The sequence below is a fragment of the Lathamus discolor genome, chromosome 1 (genome assembly GCF_037157495.1).
Source record: "Lathamus discolor isolate bLatDis1 chromosome 1, bLatDis1.hap1, whole genome shotgun sequence".
Lineage (NCBI taxonomy): Eukaryota > Metazoa > Chordata > Aves > Psittaciformes > Psittacidae > Lathamus > Lathamus discolor.
Genome location: NC_088884.1, coordinates 75,766,765 through 75,781,056, shown reverse-complemented (window position 1 = coordinate 75,781,056; position 14,292 = coordinate 75,766,765). Strand labels below are relative to the sequence as shown.

General features: G+C 39.4%; 1 protein-coding gene across 1 annotated transcript in view; it reads left to right on the top strand.

Moving 5' to 3' along the window:
• Positions 1–14,292, top strand: part of BRAF (B-Raf proto-oncogene, serine/threonine kinase) — an 83,847-nt gene that overhangs the window by 31,854 nt on the left and 37,701 nt on the right. Inside the window, exons 4-7 of the mRNA XM_065681172.1 lie at positions 10,047–10,150; positions 10,903–11,005; positions 12,284–12,432; positions 13,508–13,627. Coding sequence (XP_065537244.1) covers positions 10,047–10,150; positions 10,903–11,005; positions 12,284–12,432; positions 13,508–13,627 — 476 coding nt within the window. The remainder of the gene's footprint in view (positions 1–10,046; positions 10,151–10,902; positions 11,006–12,283; positions 12,433–13,507; positions 13,628–14,292) is intronic.

Below are 14,292 nucleotides of genomic sequence, written 5' to 3'. Positions count from 1 at the left end.
TGGTTTTTCTTTAAGAGTAATTAGATGCGAGCTGTGTAACAGCTCAGCGTGAATTAGGGCCAGTGAAACTCTTCTCCACCTTCAGTGTTGGTATGTTTCATGTAAGTGTCATAGTTACATATGTATTAGAAAGTTAATGAAAGTTCTCAAACTGCAAATGCAAGACACAGGGTTTTTTTTAAAGGGAGAATTTCTCTTTTTAGGGCTTACAGAAACTAACTGGGATTGTGAATGCTGTGCATGAGGACAACACCTATTTCAGGTTTCTCACGCTTGTCACACCTTGGTTAATTAGTACATCTGCCTTTTAATTAGACAACCAATCATGTGGTCTTCTCTGCAGTCATGAAGACTGGAAGAATAGGGTATTTTTACCCTACCTAAATTCTTAGCATATATTAATTCATCATGCATGCTCAACTGGGATCCTTCAAATGTTCTAGCTTTAAGTCTGGTACTCGATGCATTTCTTGTGACTTAAGACTTGCATCTTGCTTTCTGCAGTTTATGCTGTGAGTTTGTGCCTCAAGCTTCCTGAGTACTAAGCATTGGATTTCTGTAGGCCTTCAAGCTGTCCTACCAGTTTCACCTGTCAATATAAGGAAAATCAAGAGAAGGAATGTTCAGGCAGGTGAATAAACTAGTTTGTTGTTTTAAATTACACACCTGGTTTAACATGATTAGTTTTTTCTAATCAAACAATTAAAAAATTCCTATGTCATATCAAACATGCGGTAGAAATTGAGTTTACTTGTAGCCTGTGCCAGTGGATGCTTGCTGAATATATCCGCATGCTTTGGAATTTTATGCATCATATGAACAGACAGGTAATAGGCAGCATTTAATTTTAAGTGAAACTCACTTTATACCTTGGGGTTTTTTTAAGTACTTGGATCATCTGGGAGAGTTACTGGCCTACCTAGCCTATTGCTGAAAGGCAAAATCAAATTAGAGACAAGTTATCAGTTTTCATTGGGAAGAAATTTAACTATGGAAGACCTCCTTTAGGCTGTCAATAAGCAAATGAAATTGTAATACATCACAGAAGTTGTACAATGAAATAGGCTTTACAAGCTACTATGAATAGTCCCTTTAGGTGTCGTGGTTTAAGCCCAGCCGGTAGCTCGGAACCACGCAGCTGCTCGCGCAATCCCCGTCTTTTTCCTCCCCGCCCCGTTCCCAGAGGGGTGGGGAGACGAATCAAAAGAATGTAACTCCCACAGGTTGAGATTAAGAGCAGTCCAGTAACTAAGGTGGAACACAAACCACTGCTGCTACCACCAATAATAATAATGATGAGGGAAATAACAAGGGAAGCGAATACAGCCGCTCACCACCCACCGACCGATACCCAGCCCGATCTGAGCAGCAATCTAGCCCTTCCAGGTAATTTCCCCCAGTTTATATACTGGCCATGATGTGCTATGGTGTGAAACGTCCCTTTGGCTACTTTGGGTCAGGTATCCTGTCTGCTTCCTCCCGGCTTCCCCTCCTCCTTGGCAGAGCATGAAACTGAGAAAGTCCCTGGTCAGAGTAAACATTACTAGGCAACAACTGAAAGCATCGGTGTTACCAGCATTGTTCCCAGGCTGAAAGTCAAAAAGACAGCACTGCACCAGCTACTAAGGAGGAGAAAAATGACTGCTACTGCTGAACCCAGGACATGGGGAAAGCCTGAAGAATGTGTGTTTGAGAGGCCTTTAGAGAAGCAAGGTGCGCAATAGTGCTACAGCAGTCTGTACTGGGATCTGGCTTGAATGGAGTTAATTTTCTTTACAGCACCTCCTACAATTCTGCTTTAGACTGGGGACCAAAACAATGCTGATTTTTTTAATGGTGCTTGCCCAGGTTCAGGGCCTTCCCCATTTCCCACTGCCCCTTGAGCAAGTAGGCTGAGGAGGGGACACAGCGGGGACAGCTGATTGCAACTGACCAAAGGCATATTTCATCGTGTGTAACATCATCCTCTGCAATAAAACAGAGGGGAGGTTTTTTTCCATGGTTGCTGTTGCTTAGAGGCTGGCTGGGCATCAGTCTGCTGGTGCTGAGTGATTGCTTCTGCATCACTAGGAATTTATTCTTTTTCCCTTTTTTTTTTTTTTTTTTTTTTTTGACCCTTCACTTACTAAATTGTCTTTATCTCAACCCCAGAGTTTTCTTGCTTTCATCCTTCCAGTTATCTTCCCCCATCCCACTGAGTGAGGAAGTAGCTGGGTGGTGCTTAGCTGCTTGCCAGGGTTAACCCACTGCACAGGCTAAACTTGATGTTAGATAAATTCAAAGTAGTATGTGTTGAAGAGAAAGTAATTTAATCTACTTCAATTTTATCGACAGTCTTAGATTACAAAGTCAACCAATATTGAAAGCTTGCTATTATAAAATGGCTTGTCATTTGGAATGCCTCATGCAACACCGATTGCTGCTTTTTAAGAGTGTTCCTGAAGTAAGGAGAGATTAGTGATTTCTTAAGAAATGGAAAGTCTGTCTGTAGGAAGTAATGAATGATAGAAGAAAATACTCTTTGGTGTGTGTTTCCTTTACCTTATGATACGCTAGGCAGGCACTCAGTGAAATAGAATGCAAGTCACAAATCTGAAAAGAATCAGAAGTAGTGTTTTAGTTTCATGTCTGGTAAGTCATGCTTAAATTCATGGCTTCTTGTGTTGCTTAAGCAAACTGACCAACCGAAGCTTTAATATTTGTGGAGAACATGTATACTACCTGGAGAAGAAAGTACCTGTTTTTAGGATCAGTTGCAACAGTTTAGGGAGGGATGTAAATTTTAGCCCTTCTACAGTACAGGTTCTTGCTTCCCTGCCTTTAAAGCATGTGGAGTGTGATCATCCTACACAAGTGGACTCTGGAGCTGACCTGTATGAGTTACTTAAATTATTTTGTAACTTAAATTTCTGATGTGTGTGGGTTTTGGAGAGCAGCCAGCTGACAGTTTTGTCACTTGAACAGAAAACTTAAAGGTCCTGAGTTTCGATTCACATATAGTGGCTACACATACTGTTCTAGATGAGCATTTCTCTCAAGTCTGAAGTCAAAAGCCGTATTTTTCCACTCTTTGCTTTTTTTTCCTTTTTTTTTAAATTAATGGGTCTACTATCACCTTAACAATGATCAGTGCTCTTCTGAATGCAGTTTGGGAGCTGTCCCTCAAAAGGCTGAAAAATGATAGTGTGTGGAGGCTGCTGTTGACTAGGCATAGCAGGTTTGATCCAGTGTGGTTTAGTGATGGTATACTCTTGATGTACGTGAGTCCGTTGTGTTCTACAAATGAGTACCCCTTGATTGTGTTGGAGGTGCGAGTGGGTGCTGGTGACTGATGTCTTTGCAAGTTAAATGGGATGCATTTGATGGAATGGCAACAGCTTTATAAAATGGGTAAATTCTGTATAGCTTCCCTTGGAAACAAGATTTAATGCAGTGGAATTGTCTCCCATTTGTCTTACTAATGTGCACCATTAAGAATGTATATTCTTAAATGCTGCTTTCTCCTGGAAAGTGGCTGATTTGGTTAAACATTTGTCTTTCATACCTAAGATGGAAAAAGCAAATGTGGAGCTCATGTGTATATTTCTTACCATAAAACCTAACATGTTGGAAGGCAAAACTAGTTAACTTGGCAAAAAGACAGCTTAGCTTATTTCTGTCCCAAAACACTGAATTCTGTGAGCACATTGCTGGCATTTTTAGTCTCGTATAGGTACTGGGATAGGGGAAGGTGTGATCTTTCAAGGTGTATGTGTTGAAGTAAGTAAATCAGTACTTTGAAGTGATAATTCAAAGTACGTACTACTTGGAATATTCTCAGTATTGTACCTAATACTCTGTTTAACTGTCTAGAATATTTCTGAAGCTCTAAATTACATGACTCATACCATGCATACGTGCACACATACCACTTGGCTAAAGTGAGCTGAACTGCAGTGCTAAGCTGGGGAAAAAATTGAACCAGCTGACTGTGAGAAGTAGCACACTAGATACTCAGAGCTGTTCAGCCTCTCCACTTTCAGAGAACACCTTTGTGTTGGTTTTGAAGTGCTTCTCAGACTCTTCAGTCTCTTTATTGCTGTAAGATACTAGAAACTGCACTGGTGTAAGGAAGTGTGTTTAACTTACTGAGAGTATGCCAGTTTCTGCTCTGATGGTAGAAAAGTGATGTAAGAGTTATTTAGGGATATAGCCCTGAATTTCTTACTGAATTGGGAATGACCTGATTTACAGAAATAAATGATACATTATGCATTGCTTAAATGTGTGTGGCTGCAGTATTAAATATGCGTATCAGCAATTTGTTATGAATACTTACGGCTCATAGAAATGGTTTACGTGATTAAAAGAAATGAGAAAAATGCTATAGTTATGTTTGATCTGTCTAGGTAGTAAGACTCTGCTTAGGGAACTTTTGGAATCTGTAATAATTTTCATTTGTTTCCTTGGGACTTAACATTTGCAAAGTTGAGCATGTGGTTTGGTGTTTTCCTGAATAACTACTTACCTTATGCAAGATGCACAAATAAATTACTACCTCTGGCATATTTTTAAAGCTACATACCGAACACATCTTACAGTCTGTATTGGCAGCTTCTCTACTATTCCTTAGTATTGTGTAGCCGTAATATTTCATGCTTTTCTCATTTAAAAATTGTTTGCTGAATAAACTTTCAAATTGCTATAAAAACCTAAACCTTTTCTGATCTACAAATCTTAGGTATATAAGTGACTTTAAAAGTAAATCATTAGCAATTACAGTTTAGGAACTGATCCCACGAATTCAGTAGCATGAATTTCTAGGTGATAATTGTTATGAAACATATTTAGATTCTTAGTTATAAACCAGAGGGATCAAAAGGTGCATGGAACTGGGCAAAATGGGTTTGAAATAATACTAAGCCTTCTTTGTTTCAGTAAAATGCAAATTTTGTTCAGTTTACAATCACAAGGGTGCATTTTTTTTTTTGTAGGATCATCTAATGGTTTGGGTTGGAAGGGACCTTAAAGCTCACCCAGTTCCAGCCCCCTGCCACAGTCAGGGACACCTCCCACTAGACCAGGTTGCTCCAGTTCCTGTCCAGCCTGGCCTTGAACACTGCCAGGGATGGGGCAGCCACAAATTCTTTGGGCAACCTGTGCCAGTGCCTCACCACCCTCATAGTGAAGAACTTCATCCCAATATCCATTTAAATCTCCTGTCTTCCAGTTTAAAGCCATTTCCCTTTGTCCTTTCACTACATGTCCTTGTAAAAAGTCCTTTTCCAGATTTCTTGTAGACCCGTTTTAGGTACTGGAAGCTGCTCTAAGGTCTCCACTGAGCTGTCTCTTCTCCAGGCTGAGGAAACCCAACTCTCATGCTGTCTCCATAGCAGAGGTGCTCCAGTCCTCTGAACATCTTCGTGGACTTATCTGGACTTGCTTGAGCAGGTCCATGTCCTTGTTATGTTGAGGGCCCTAGGGCTGAAAACAGGACTGCTGATGGGATCTCAAGAGGAGCTGATTCTGTCAAAAATGCTGATGTGATTTGCTTAAAATGTTCTGAGGGAATCCTGTCAATGCTCTTGATGGAATTGATAAACCCAGTTTGGTGCTTGCCTGCCTGCTGTGCTGGAGCTGTTGGCTTCTGGCAGGCACCCAGGGGCTCAGCAGGCTGGGGGACTGCACTGTGCTGGGGTTCCTGCTTCCCATGCTGCCATGCTGCAGGGCCCTCCCTCCAGCTGGGATGAGTAGGAGGCTGTCCTAAAAAATCTGCTTCAGGGAGCCTGTCTGCTAGCAGGGAAAAAAAAAGAACTTGTTCTTTGTTTTGTTTTCTTTCTTAAGATTGAGTCGCTTTCCAAATCAGTTTGTTGGAGCAGGATTTTTCGTTAGCTTTGCCATGATTTGGGTGTGATGAGGATGAGGTGGGGGAAATAAAGGTTTTCAGAGGGAATGCTTTGCATGGTGGGATTTCTGCTTTGTAGCAGGTGCTGATAGGGTCTGAAGGAGGGGGCTGGAGGGGCTGTGCACACAGATGGTGATAGACCGTACTGTACCAGTCTGAGAAAATGATTAATCAGTACTACAGGGATTTATTCTAGTATTTAGTTCTTTTAATTTAGCCTTATGTTTCTCTGATCAGGAGTTCTGTAAGAGAACATTCTAAATGTGATGCTGATTCAGGGTCCTGGTGATTTTTGAAAGTAATCAAAACAGTTCCCTAACTGTTTTTTGGGGGGTTTTGGGGTTTTTTTTTTTTTTGTTATCTTGTTGCAAATGGCAATGAAGAGAACAAATGTTCTATCTATGTTTCTATTGCAAGTTCCATAAATATGGCTCAGACTTTAATTAAGGGGACTTGGGGAAGTAATACTGAGAAATAGCAAATTATAAGTGAGCAAGATGCTTAGTGCATGTTTTTCATAGTCCTGTTGCACTTGCATTGCTGTAGGCAACCTTCACGGATACTTTCCAAGTTTTGAGAGCTTGCCTGTCTGATTTTATTAATCTTGTAAATGGAAGCCCATAACTTCACAAATCTTTTTTGTTTTCAGCAAAATCAAAAGAAAAAAAATCAGCTGAAGTGGCATTATTTAAACCAGTATAATTCATTAGTAGAGCTGGAACTTCTAGGCTCCTGATGCAGATCTTTGCTTTGTGAGGTACTGGAGGGTGTCATCGCTCTTTGTTGAGGAGCAGCGCTGGAAGAAGAAAATACCTTCCAGTGAGCACAAGGCTCCTCCTCTTTTTCTCTTCATCTCTTGTTTAATGTCATTGTTCACTGCTTGGCTTTTCCTCCTTGTCCTGTTCCATTCCCTCACCCGGGTCTAGATTTTAATACCCTGGTTTCTTTTAGTCCTTACTGTCTTGAAGTTTTCTCTCCTCTCTGTGCTCAGTTCTAGCACTTCTCATAGGCACTCCCTTCCCTGTGGGGCTTCTTATCCAAAAAGAGCAATCTTTTCTCCTAATCACAGCATGAAAACTTCATATTGAGAATGTGATTGCCTCTCCAGCTCCCCCTACATGATAGGGAGTCATTGTATCACTGTTTCCTGCCCTCTGCCTCATTTTGCTCTGCAGTCTGTCTTCCCTCTGTCCTGCTTGCTTGTTTCCCACCAACCTGCTGATGGTGATGCCCTCTTCCAATATACACATGCATTCCCTGGTCAATCCTTAAGTTTGTCCTGCTTCTTTCCTCCCATTTCTCCTTCATGCCCAGCCATTTTCCTGGCTCTCTTCATTTGCCCGCCCCTCCACGGTCTGTCTGTTAGCCTCCCAGTGTCTGAACTTCTTCTTTCACTGTGGTTATCAGTGGTGAAGTAACTGAGGTTGCTGGAGAGTTAGACCTGAAGTGTCTGTGGGGGCTCTACCTCAGTCCAGCAGGAGCTGTACTTGAAGGAAAAATAGCCTTGAGCCAAAGAACACTTGTTTGCTCCATTGAAGTCGCTCATTGGACCTGATGTGTGTGGGAGGTTGGAGCACACCTCTGAAATCCTCAGAGATTTTACTCAAATTCTTAAATATTTACTCTATTTGTAAATATGTATGTTGGAGGCAGGGAGAACTTGTCAGCTGACACTGAGGGAACACCAGGTTCTCTTAGGGATCCTTGGCAGAATGATGATGCCACTACGTTGTAGTTAGAATTAAGGTTTTATTTTCTTAACAGGATATTGTGATTAGTATAGCACATAACTTCTGCCAATCAGAATTGATATTGTACAATTTATAAGTGAAGTAATACAGAATTTATATTGTAACTTATAATTTCTAATCAGCTGGACCCTCTGCCGATCAAGCCAAATCTTTACTACATGATTTGGTGTATCAATATAACTGTCATAATCTGGACTCATATAATGAGTCATTCCCTTAATCCTCAGAGGAAGCAGAGGATGATGGAGGCATCCCGGGCACTGCCTGGTTCTGAGTCTCACTGTTCAGGAGCAGATCCAGTCCAAATTCCTGTCTACGACTGGTACCTGCTCGGTTTTATAGACACTGCTCTGGTGCTGTTAAGCTTCCCTGCTCTGCGGCAGGGCCACCACTACCACCTGGTGGCCCTGGATGCCTGGAACTTTGAAGGCCAGCAAGGGTGGAATAGTCAGCCTGGCATCCAGGAACTTTGAGGCTAAAGGAGGGAAAGAAGAAATCTGTTTGGTATGTCTCTTTGGTTCACAAGACTTTTAGGACCTGATAATGAGGGGAAAGAGAATTAATACATGACCCACTTGGTCACAGAGAATGGCTACTTGCCTCACAAAATGGTGCTGGTTATGCTAACCTCATTGCCAGGGGTTGGCAGCAGTGGGTACCAGTCACAGAAGGACCCTATGAACAGTTGTTTTCAGTGTGAACCAACCTAGTTTGGTAGTGACTTAACAGAGGACTGAGTCCTACAATGGAAAGTTGTTGATGACCCTGAAAATAATAGATGCACCCAGCCTCCCTCTTGTTACTAATATCTGTAACTAGTATTAATTAAGGATGTCTTATGCTGGAGGAATGACCTACAAGTGAGTGAAAGCCACAGCATTAACTTCTAGGATGGGAAGAAGTTACTTACATTAATGGAAAGATGCACTAAGAAGTAATGGAATGCTTAAACCAAAGTCATTTAAGGTTCAATATCTAGACTGTAAAGCAGTATGCTATAGGAGGTTTAGAATTAGTAGAAATTCTCTTTTTTAGATGTTTATGTGATGACCAGATGAAATGCACAAATATCCTGTAAGAAGTGCTTTCATATTAATAGGAGCAATATTGTGAAGCAGGATAATCCTTTAATTTGTCTCTTCTCAGAAAAGCATACGTTGGAGTTCTAGAAATGCAATATATAGCGTAACCTCAAGTGGTGTTCACAAAACTGCTTGAAATAGACTGCTACTTCTCACTGTCACCCTTAAGTAGGACATAGGGCCCCTAAATACCCATGGAAAATGAAGTGCAAGGAGCAAAAACTAGGCTCCAATCCAAAGCCAGTTGAAGCTGATTAACAGACTGCTTTTGGCTACCAAGGGCTCTGGTTTAGGCCACTAGCAAGCTAGAATTAAGTCTCAGGTGTTCAGACAGATGTTTTTTTGCTTAGTTGAGTCTGTGGGTTTTTCTTTTGATTCATGTTTGAGGTGCTGTCTGTGATTACAGCAGATGTCCCAGTGTGTGTACCACCTAAAGCAATTACGTATTTTCACTCTTGAGTTCTAGAAATAGTAAGTGGGTAATACTCAACACCTTAACTACACTTAATCACCAGATTATGTATTGTTCTGGTTTTACGGCTTGATGCTATACACTGTTAAGTCACAGGTATACCTAGAGATGATACATTTATTCCTATAAGATATGCCTACAGGTAGAATAGAGGCAAGGAAAATACCTTTACTTTTCAAAGTTTGCAGTTCTTTGGCTAGTTTTAGTGTTCTTCTCCATTCTTCCCATGCTGCTAGATGTTTAAACTTTTCAAACAATGAAACAGAAGAAAAGAATATGTTTTCCCAACAGGAAGTGTCTGTGGAGTTGCAAATATAAGTTAAAGTGAGACATAATGGCCTGCCTGACTCAGATGATTGTTTTACTTGTTTGCATGCTTATCTTCTCTTTTAGAAATAGAAAATAAAATGTAAACATTTTATCCTAATGTTTTTTTGAGTGCAGTCCAAGTTAGTTCTTTCGTTTTAATTCCTTGGCATGTTTCCTCACTTAATTTTACCGCTTGGCCTGAACTTTTTATAGAAGTATGTAGTTATTAGCTGTCTGCATGCTGTGTCTCCACCTTCTTGAAGCTGAGAAGAATTGGAAAGTCACTTTTGGAGTTGGATCAAGATTTCATGCTAGATGTTAGTAGAACTGTAAAGCTTGTTTTCTTGCTAGCTGAGCTAAATTGCTTATATACTATTCGCCAATAAAACTGTCCACAGTAGAATAAGATTTTTAAAAACTCTTACCTAGCATTCTGTAAAGAATCATGAAAAGTGGGGTTTAGCTCTTGGAGGTCAAAATGTTTGTGTCGGTATGGGGGAATAAATTGGAACTTGTTTTAATTAATTTCTTTTCTCATTGACCTCTAGGTTCCAGCAAGATGTGGAGTGACAGTCCGAGACAGCTTAAAGAAAGCTCTGATGATGAGAGGTCTTATTCCAGAGTGCTGTGCTGTTTACAGAATACAAGATGGGTATGGTTTGTGGGTGATGGTTTTTGCTCATAGAATCTCTTTTGGAGTTACCCAGTATGTCTGATTTTATCCAACACCGTGGAAGTTGTTTTCAGAGTTCAGAATAATAGGATACTTTGCACTAAAACAACTTGTGCCTTGAAGATGTGTCTAAAAAGAATGGCAGACTCCTAGAAAAAGATTGAATGACTTGAAGAATGGGCATGATATGAGCTTATAGACTGCTGGCTGATTCATTAATCAAACTTGTGCTAACCAAACAAGTATTAAATTGTTTTTCTTTTTGAATTTATTTGACTTGGTTATAGTGCATTCTTAGCTAAAGGCAGAGTTCCTGTGGGGAAAAAAATTAGTTTCCAGCCCTAAAAAGCCTGTAGATTATCTTAATGTGCAAAGTTAGCCGTCTCTTTGAAACTCTTGTGGAACAGGTATTTTCACAAGCACTTTATTTGACGAGAATGTTACCTGTCACCTCGGAACCAAGGCATCGGCCACTACTGGAGCTGATTGGAAAAAGTGCATTTCTTTCATGCATTTTGTCCAGGGAAGGTGTGCTTTCTTCAGTGTGTGCTGAGCTTAATGTCCTGCTTTTAAAGTTTCCTGCCATTAGAGACTGGGTAGTAAACCCCTACAACTTTCTACCCTTTTACCAAATTCATATTATGAGCCATTGCAGGCCTCCTGCGCTGGTGCTAACAAAAAAGGCATTATTATTATGATTATTATACATAAAAGGCTTATTTACATTTTAGAGAGAAGAAGCCAATTGGCTGGGACACTGACATTTCCTGGCTCACAGGGGAGGAGTTGCATGTGGAAGTCTTGGAGAATGTGCCACTCACAACACACAATTTTGTATGTACTGGTTTTTGAGATGTTGAGTAGGGTTAAATCAACTTTGTACTTTCAAATTCGAATTAACAGCTTTGAATAATATTTTTGTGTCTGTGCAGCATGGTAGGAGTTGCAAAAGAAGTTTTGAATCACGTTAGCTTAAGTGAATTAGATAAAATTGTAACTGAAGTGATGTTAGAATACTTCATCACCCTTAAAACTTTCACATTGGATGGAATACACCCTCTAAAATCTATAAACGTAGGGGTTTAAATCAGCACTGCATTGCAGAGCTGTAATAATAATCTACTATTTTTGTATTGCTGTATCTATAAAATGTATTCTGGGCCTCCCTGCTGGCTCTGCAGCAGCAATTAACTAATGAACTAACTATTCCCAGAGCAGTGCTGACATCATCAGTGATGCTAGTGCACAAATATGTTTTGACCTGATAAGGCACCAAGTAAATGGAAGCTGCTAAACAGAATCCATCTGAACTGTTACAGCTACATACAAAATCCTGGAAATAATGTTTGTCACATTGACAAGAAAGACCTTTTATTTAAGTTAAAACCTGAGATTGTGTTTGCAAGCTGCTTAAACTGTTTTACTCAAAGAAGCTAGTTTGGCTATGGCTAGTTAGATGAAAGTGTAGTAGGCTTAAAATTTTTTATATATCCTGAAATTTTCTGTACTATGTGTAGTAATACAATTAGAATGTGGTTTTATACCAAGTATTGCTAAATTTGAAAACTAAACTAAATCAATTCCCCCCCTATAATATGGAGATAATGTGTGTTCACCCTTTTGTGATTTTAAACGTTTTAAGCTTCAGTAATCAAAATTACAACTATGTATGTAACCATATATAGAAGCCACATATACAAGTAAAGAATATTTCCAGACCTGTGAATATTGAATGGAAATGTCATTTGGCTCCTGGAAAAATTAGAAGATGAGATAATATTTCAGCAGCTCTTGTTTTTATAGGTTGTATCCAGTTAAATTTTGAATATTTGTCTCTAGCATGGTAATGGTGCAGTGTTCTGTTTCAGATTTTTTGCTGATTTTCTCACTGATAATGAAGTGAAGCATTATGTCTAATAAATAGTTGAAAGAAAAATTTAATGCATGAAGACTGTTTGAAAAAGAGGCAAACCTTTTATGTAAATCTGCTTGATACATTAGACTGTTGCTCCAGTGTAAAGAGGCTTGTAAGTGTATTAGAGGGAGGTAAAAGCAAATAGTGTGTGCTAGGCTTAAAAAGGACTCTAATTATGATTATTTTCGACAATATAGGTACGAAAAACATTCTTCACGTTAGCGTTCTGTGACTTTTGTCGAAAGCTGCTTTTCCAGGGATTCCGATGCCAGACATGTGGCTACAAATTTCACCAGCGCTGTAGTACAGAAGTGCCACTGATGTGTGTTAATTATGACCAACTTGAGTAAGTAATCACAATTGATTTTAAAAGTTGAGTCTTTTGTTAAGCTTGCAGCTGTCAGTGTTTTAGATCTGTAATTCAGGAAGTCAGAGGAGCTGCCTGAAAAAAATACAGAAGTTGAACTGTTCTTGTGAGGCTGCATAATTCGTGTTCTTTCTTTGCAAACTCAGACAACCAGTTCATATTTTTTTGCTGGACTATGAAATGCTTTCTTTGAAGCATGAATGGATTGGCTGAGCACTTGACTATATCAGACAGACTTCTCATTGTTCGCAGTTGTTGTTCTTAATCAAAACTGGTTCTTTATTATGTGATGGCTAGAGCCCTGTTTAAATGCTTAGATGTGGGTTTAGATGCAGGTTTATTCTCTTCACAGGAAAAAAATGTGAAAAAACACTAGTTTAATATCATAAAATTACAGTTAGTTTGACAGTGATTTAAAATAATCCATTAGTGAGTTTGATGCCTAGGTAAGAAACATAGAAAGTCCCAAACAGTCACGTGTTCTTGGATTTAATTATTGATAATTTGATGTAGGCTAAGGATCTGGTGTAAACTGGCTTTGTGCTCTATTTGATTGGTTTCAGCAGAGGCTATCAAGTCTTTTAACTAGACTTTCATATAAGAAATCATTTCAAATTCTAGGTTTTCCCCCAAAAGTAAATTTAAATTCTGTTTTCTTGGCATCTCCAGAATTTGTGCTCAGGGCTTGTGGATAAGGTAGTTCTATCCATTTGACATCTGGTTTTTGGCATTGCATCAGTGCAAACTTAAGTTCATGTACTCCAAAAACAGTTACAAGTTGTGCGTTCTTGAGGAACCAGATGTTTGCAATTTCAACTAAAAGATGAAAAAATTACTTTCCACAAAAGTATGTTTAAGGCATGATCATTTGATTCTTTGGCAATTAAATAATATTTTTATTGACAAATCTTGTAGATCCATGTGTTAGCATAGTCTTCATTTCAAAATAAAGAATTTGATCAGTGACAGGGTTTGTTTTAATCTTTGAGTGTATTGTGAAGCTTCTGGGTTTTGCACAAGGTTAGGTTGTTTTTGTTTTGTTCTTGCCTCACAGTTTGCTGTTTGTCTCCAAGTTCTTTGAACATCACCCCATACCACAGGAGGAGGCCTCCTTGGGAGAGACCACCCCGGCATCTGGATCGTACCCCTCAGCACCCCCCTCAGATTCTGTTGGGTATGACCTTATTCCTGCTGTTTAATGATGTAACATTTCAGTACTGTATGCTTAGAAACACTCAAAATACTTCTTTGCAACTCTCTCTCCATTTTTGTGATCTGGCTTGTCATGTATACCTATGCTTACCTTCAGAGAAGTGAATAATTTCATTTACATGAATGATAGGAATTAGTAGTGAACCAAAGTTGAACATGTGCGTAAGTGTCTGTAGAATTGGGGTCTCACCTGCTAAACTGATTTCCTGGTCTAAACTGGAAAGATTTTTATACTTAAAATTAATACTGACTGAATCTGTATCCTCACAAATTCTTTTAGTTTGTGTTATCAAACTACAGTTTATATGCCTTGAAGTGACATACTTCTGTTTCAGAATAAGCCACTCCATTATAAGATCAGTGTAAACAGATGCCAATTCCAGGTTCATGATACTGCTTTAGTTGCTTTTGTACGTGCACACTGCTTTACTATCCTTCAGACCAGCTGTCTTCCTCTTATTTAGATGTTGGGATATACCAATAGCATCTGCAGATCCAGGTTTTGTAAAATTAGTTTTCTAAATCTGGCCATAGGCCCCATCCTCTGTATTGCCAACAAAGATTCTGGACCCTCTCTGTGAAAAGATAAGTGATCATATTGAGATTATGTTCCCAGTAGCTAAGAGA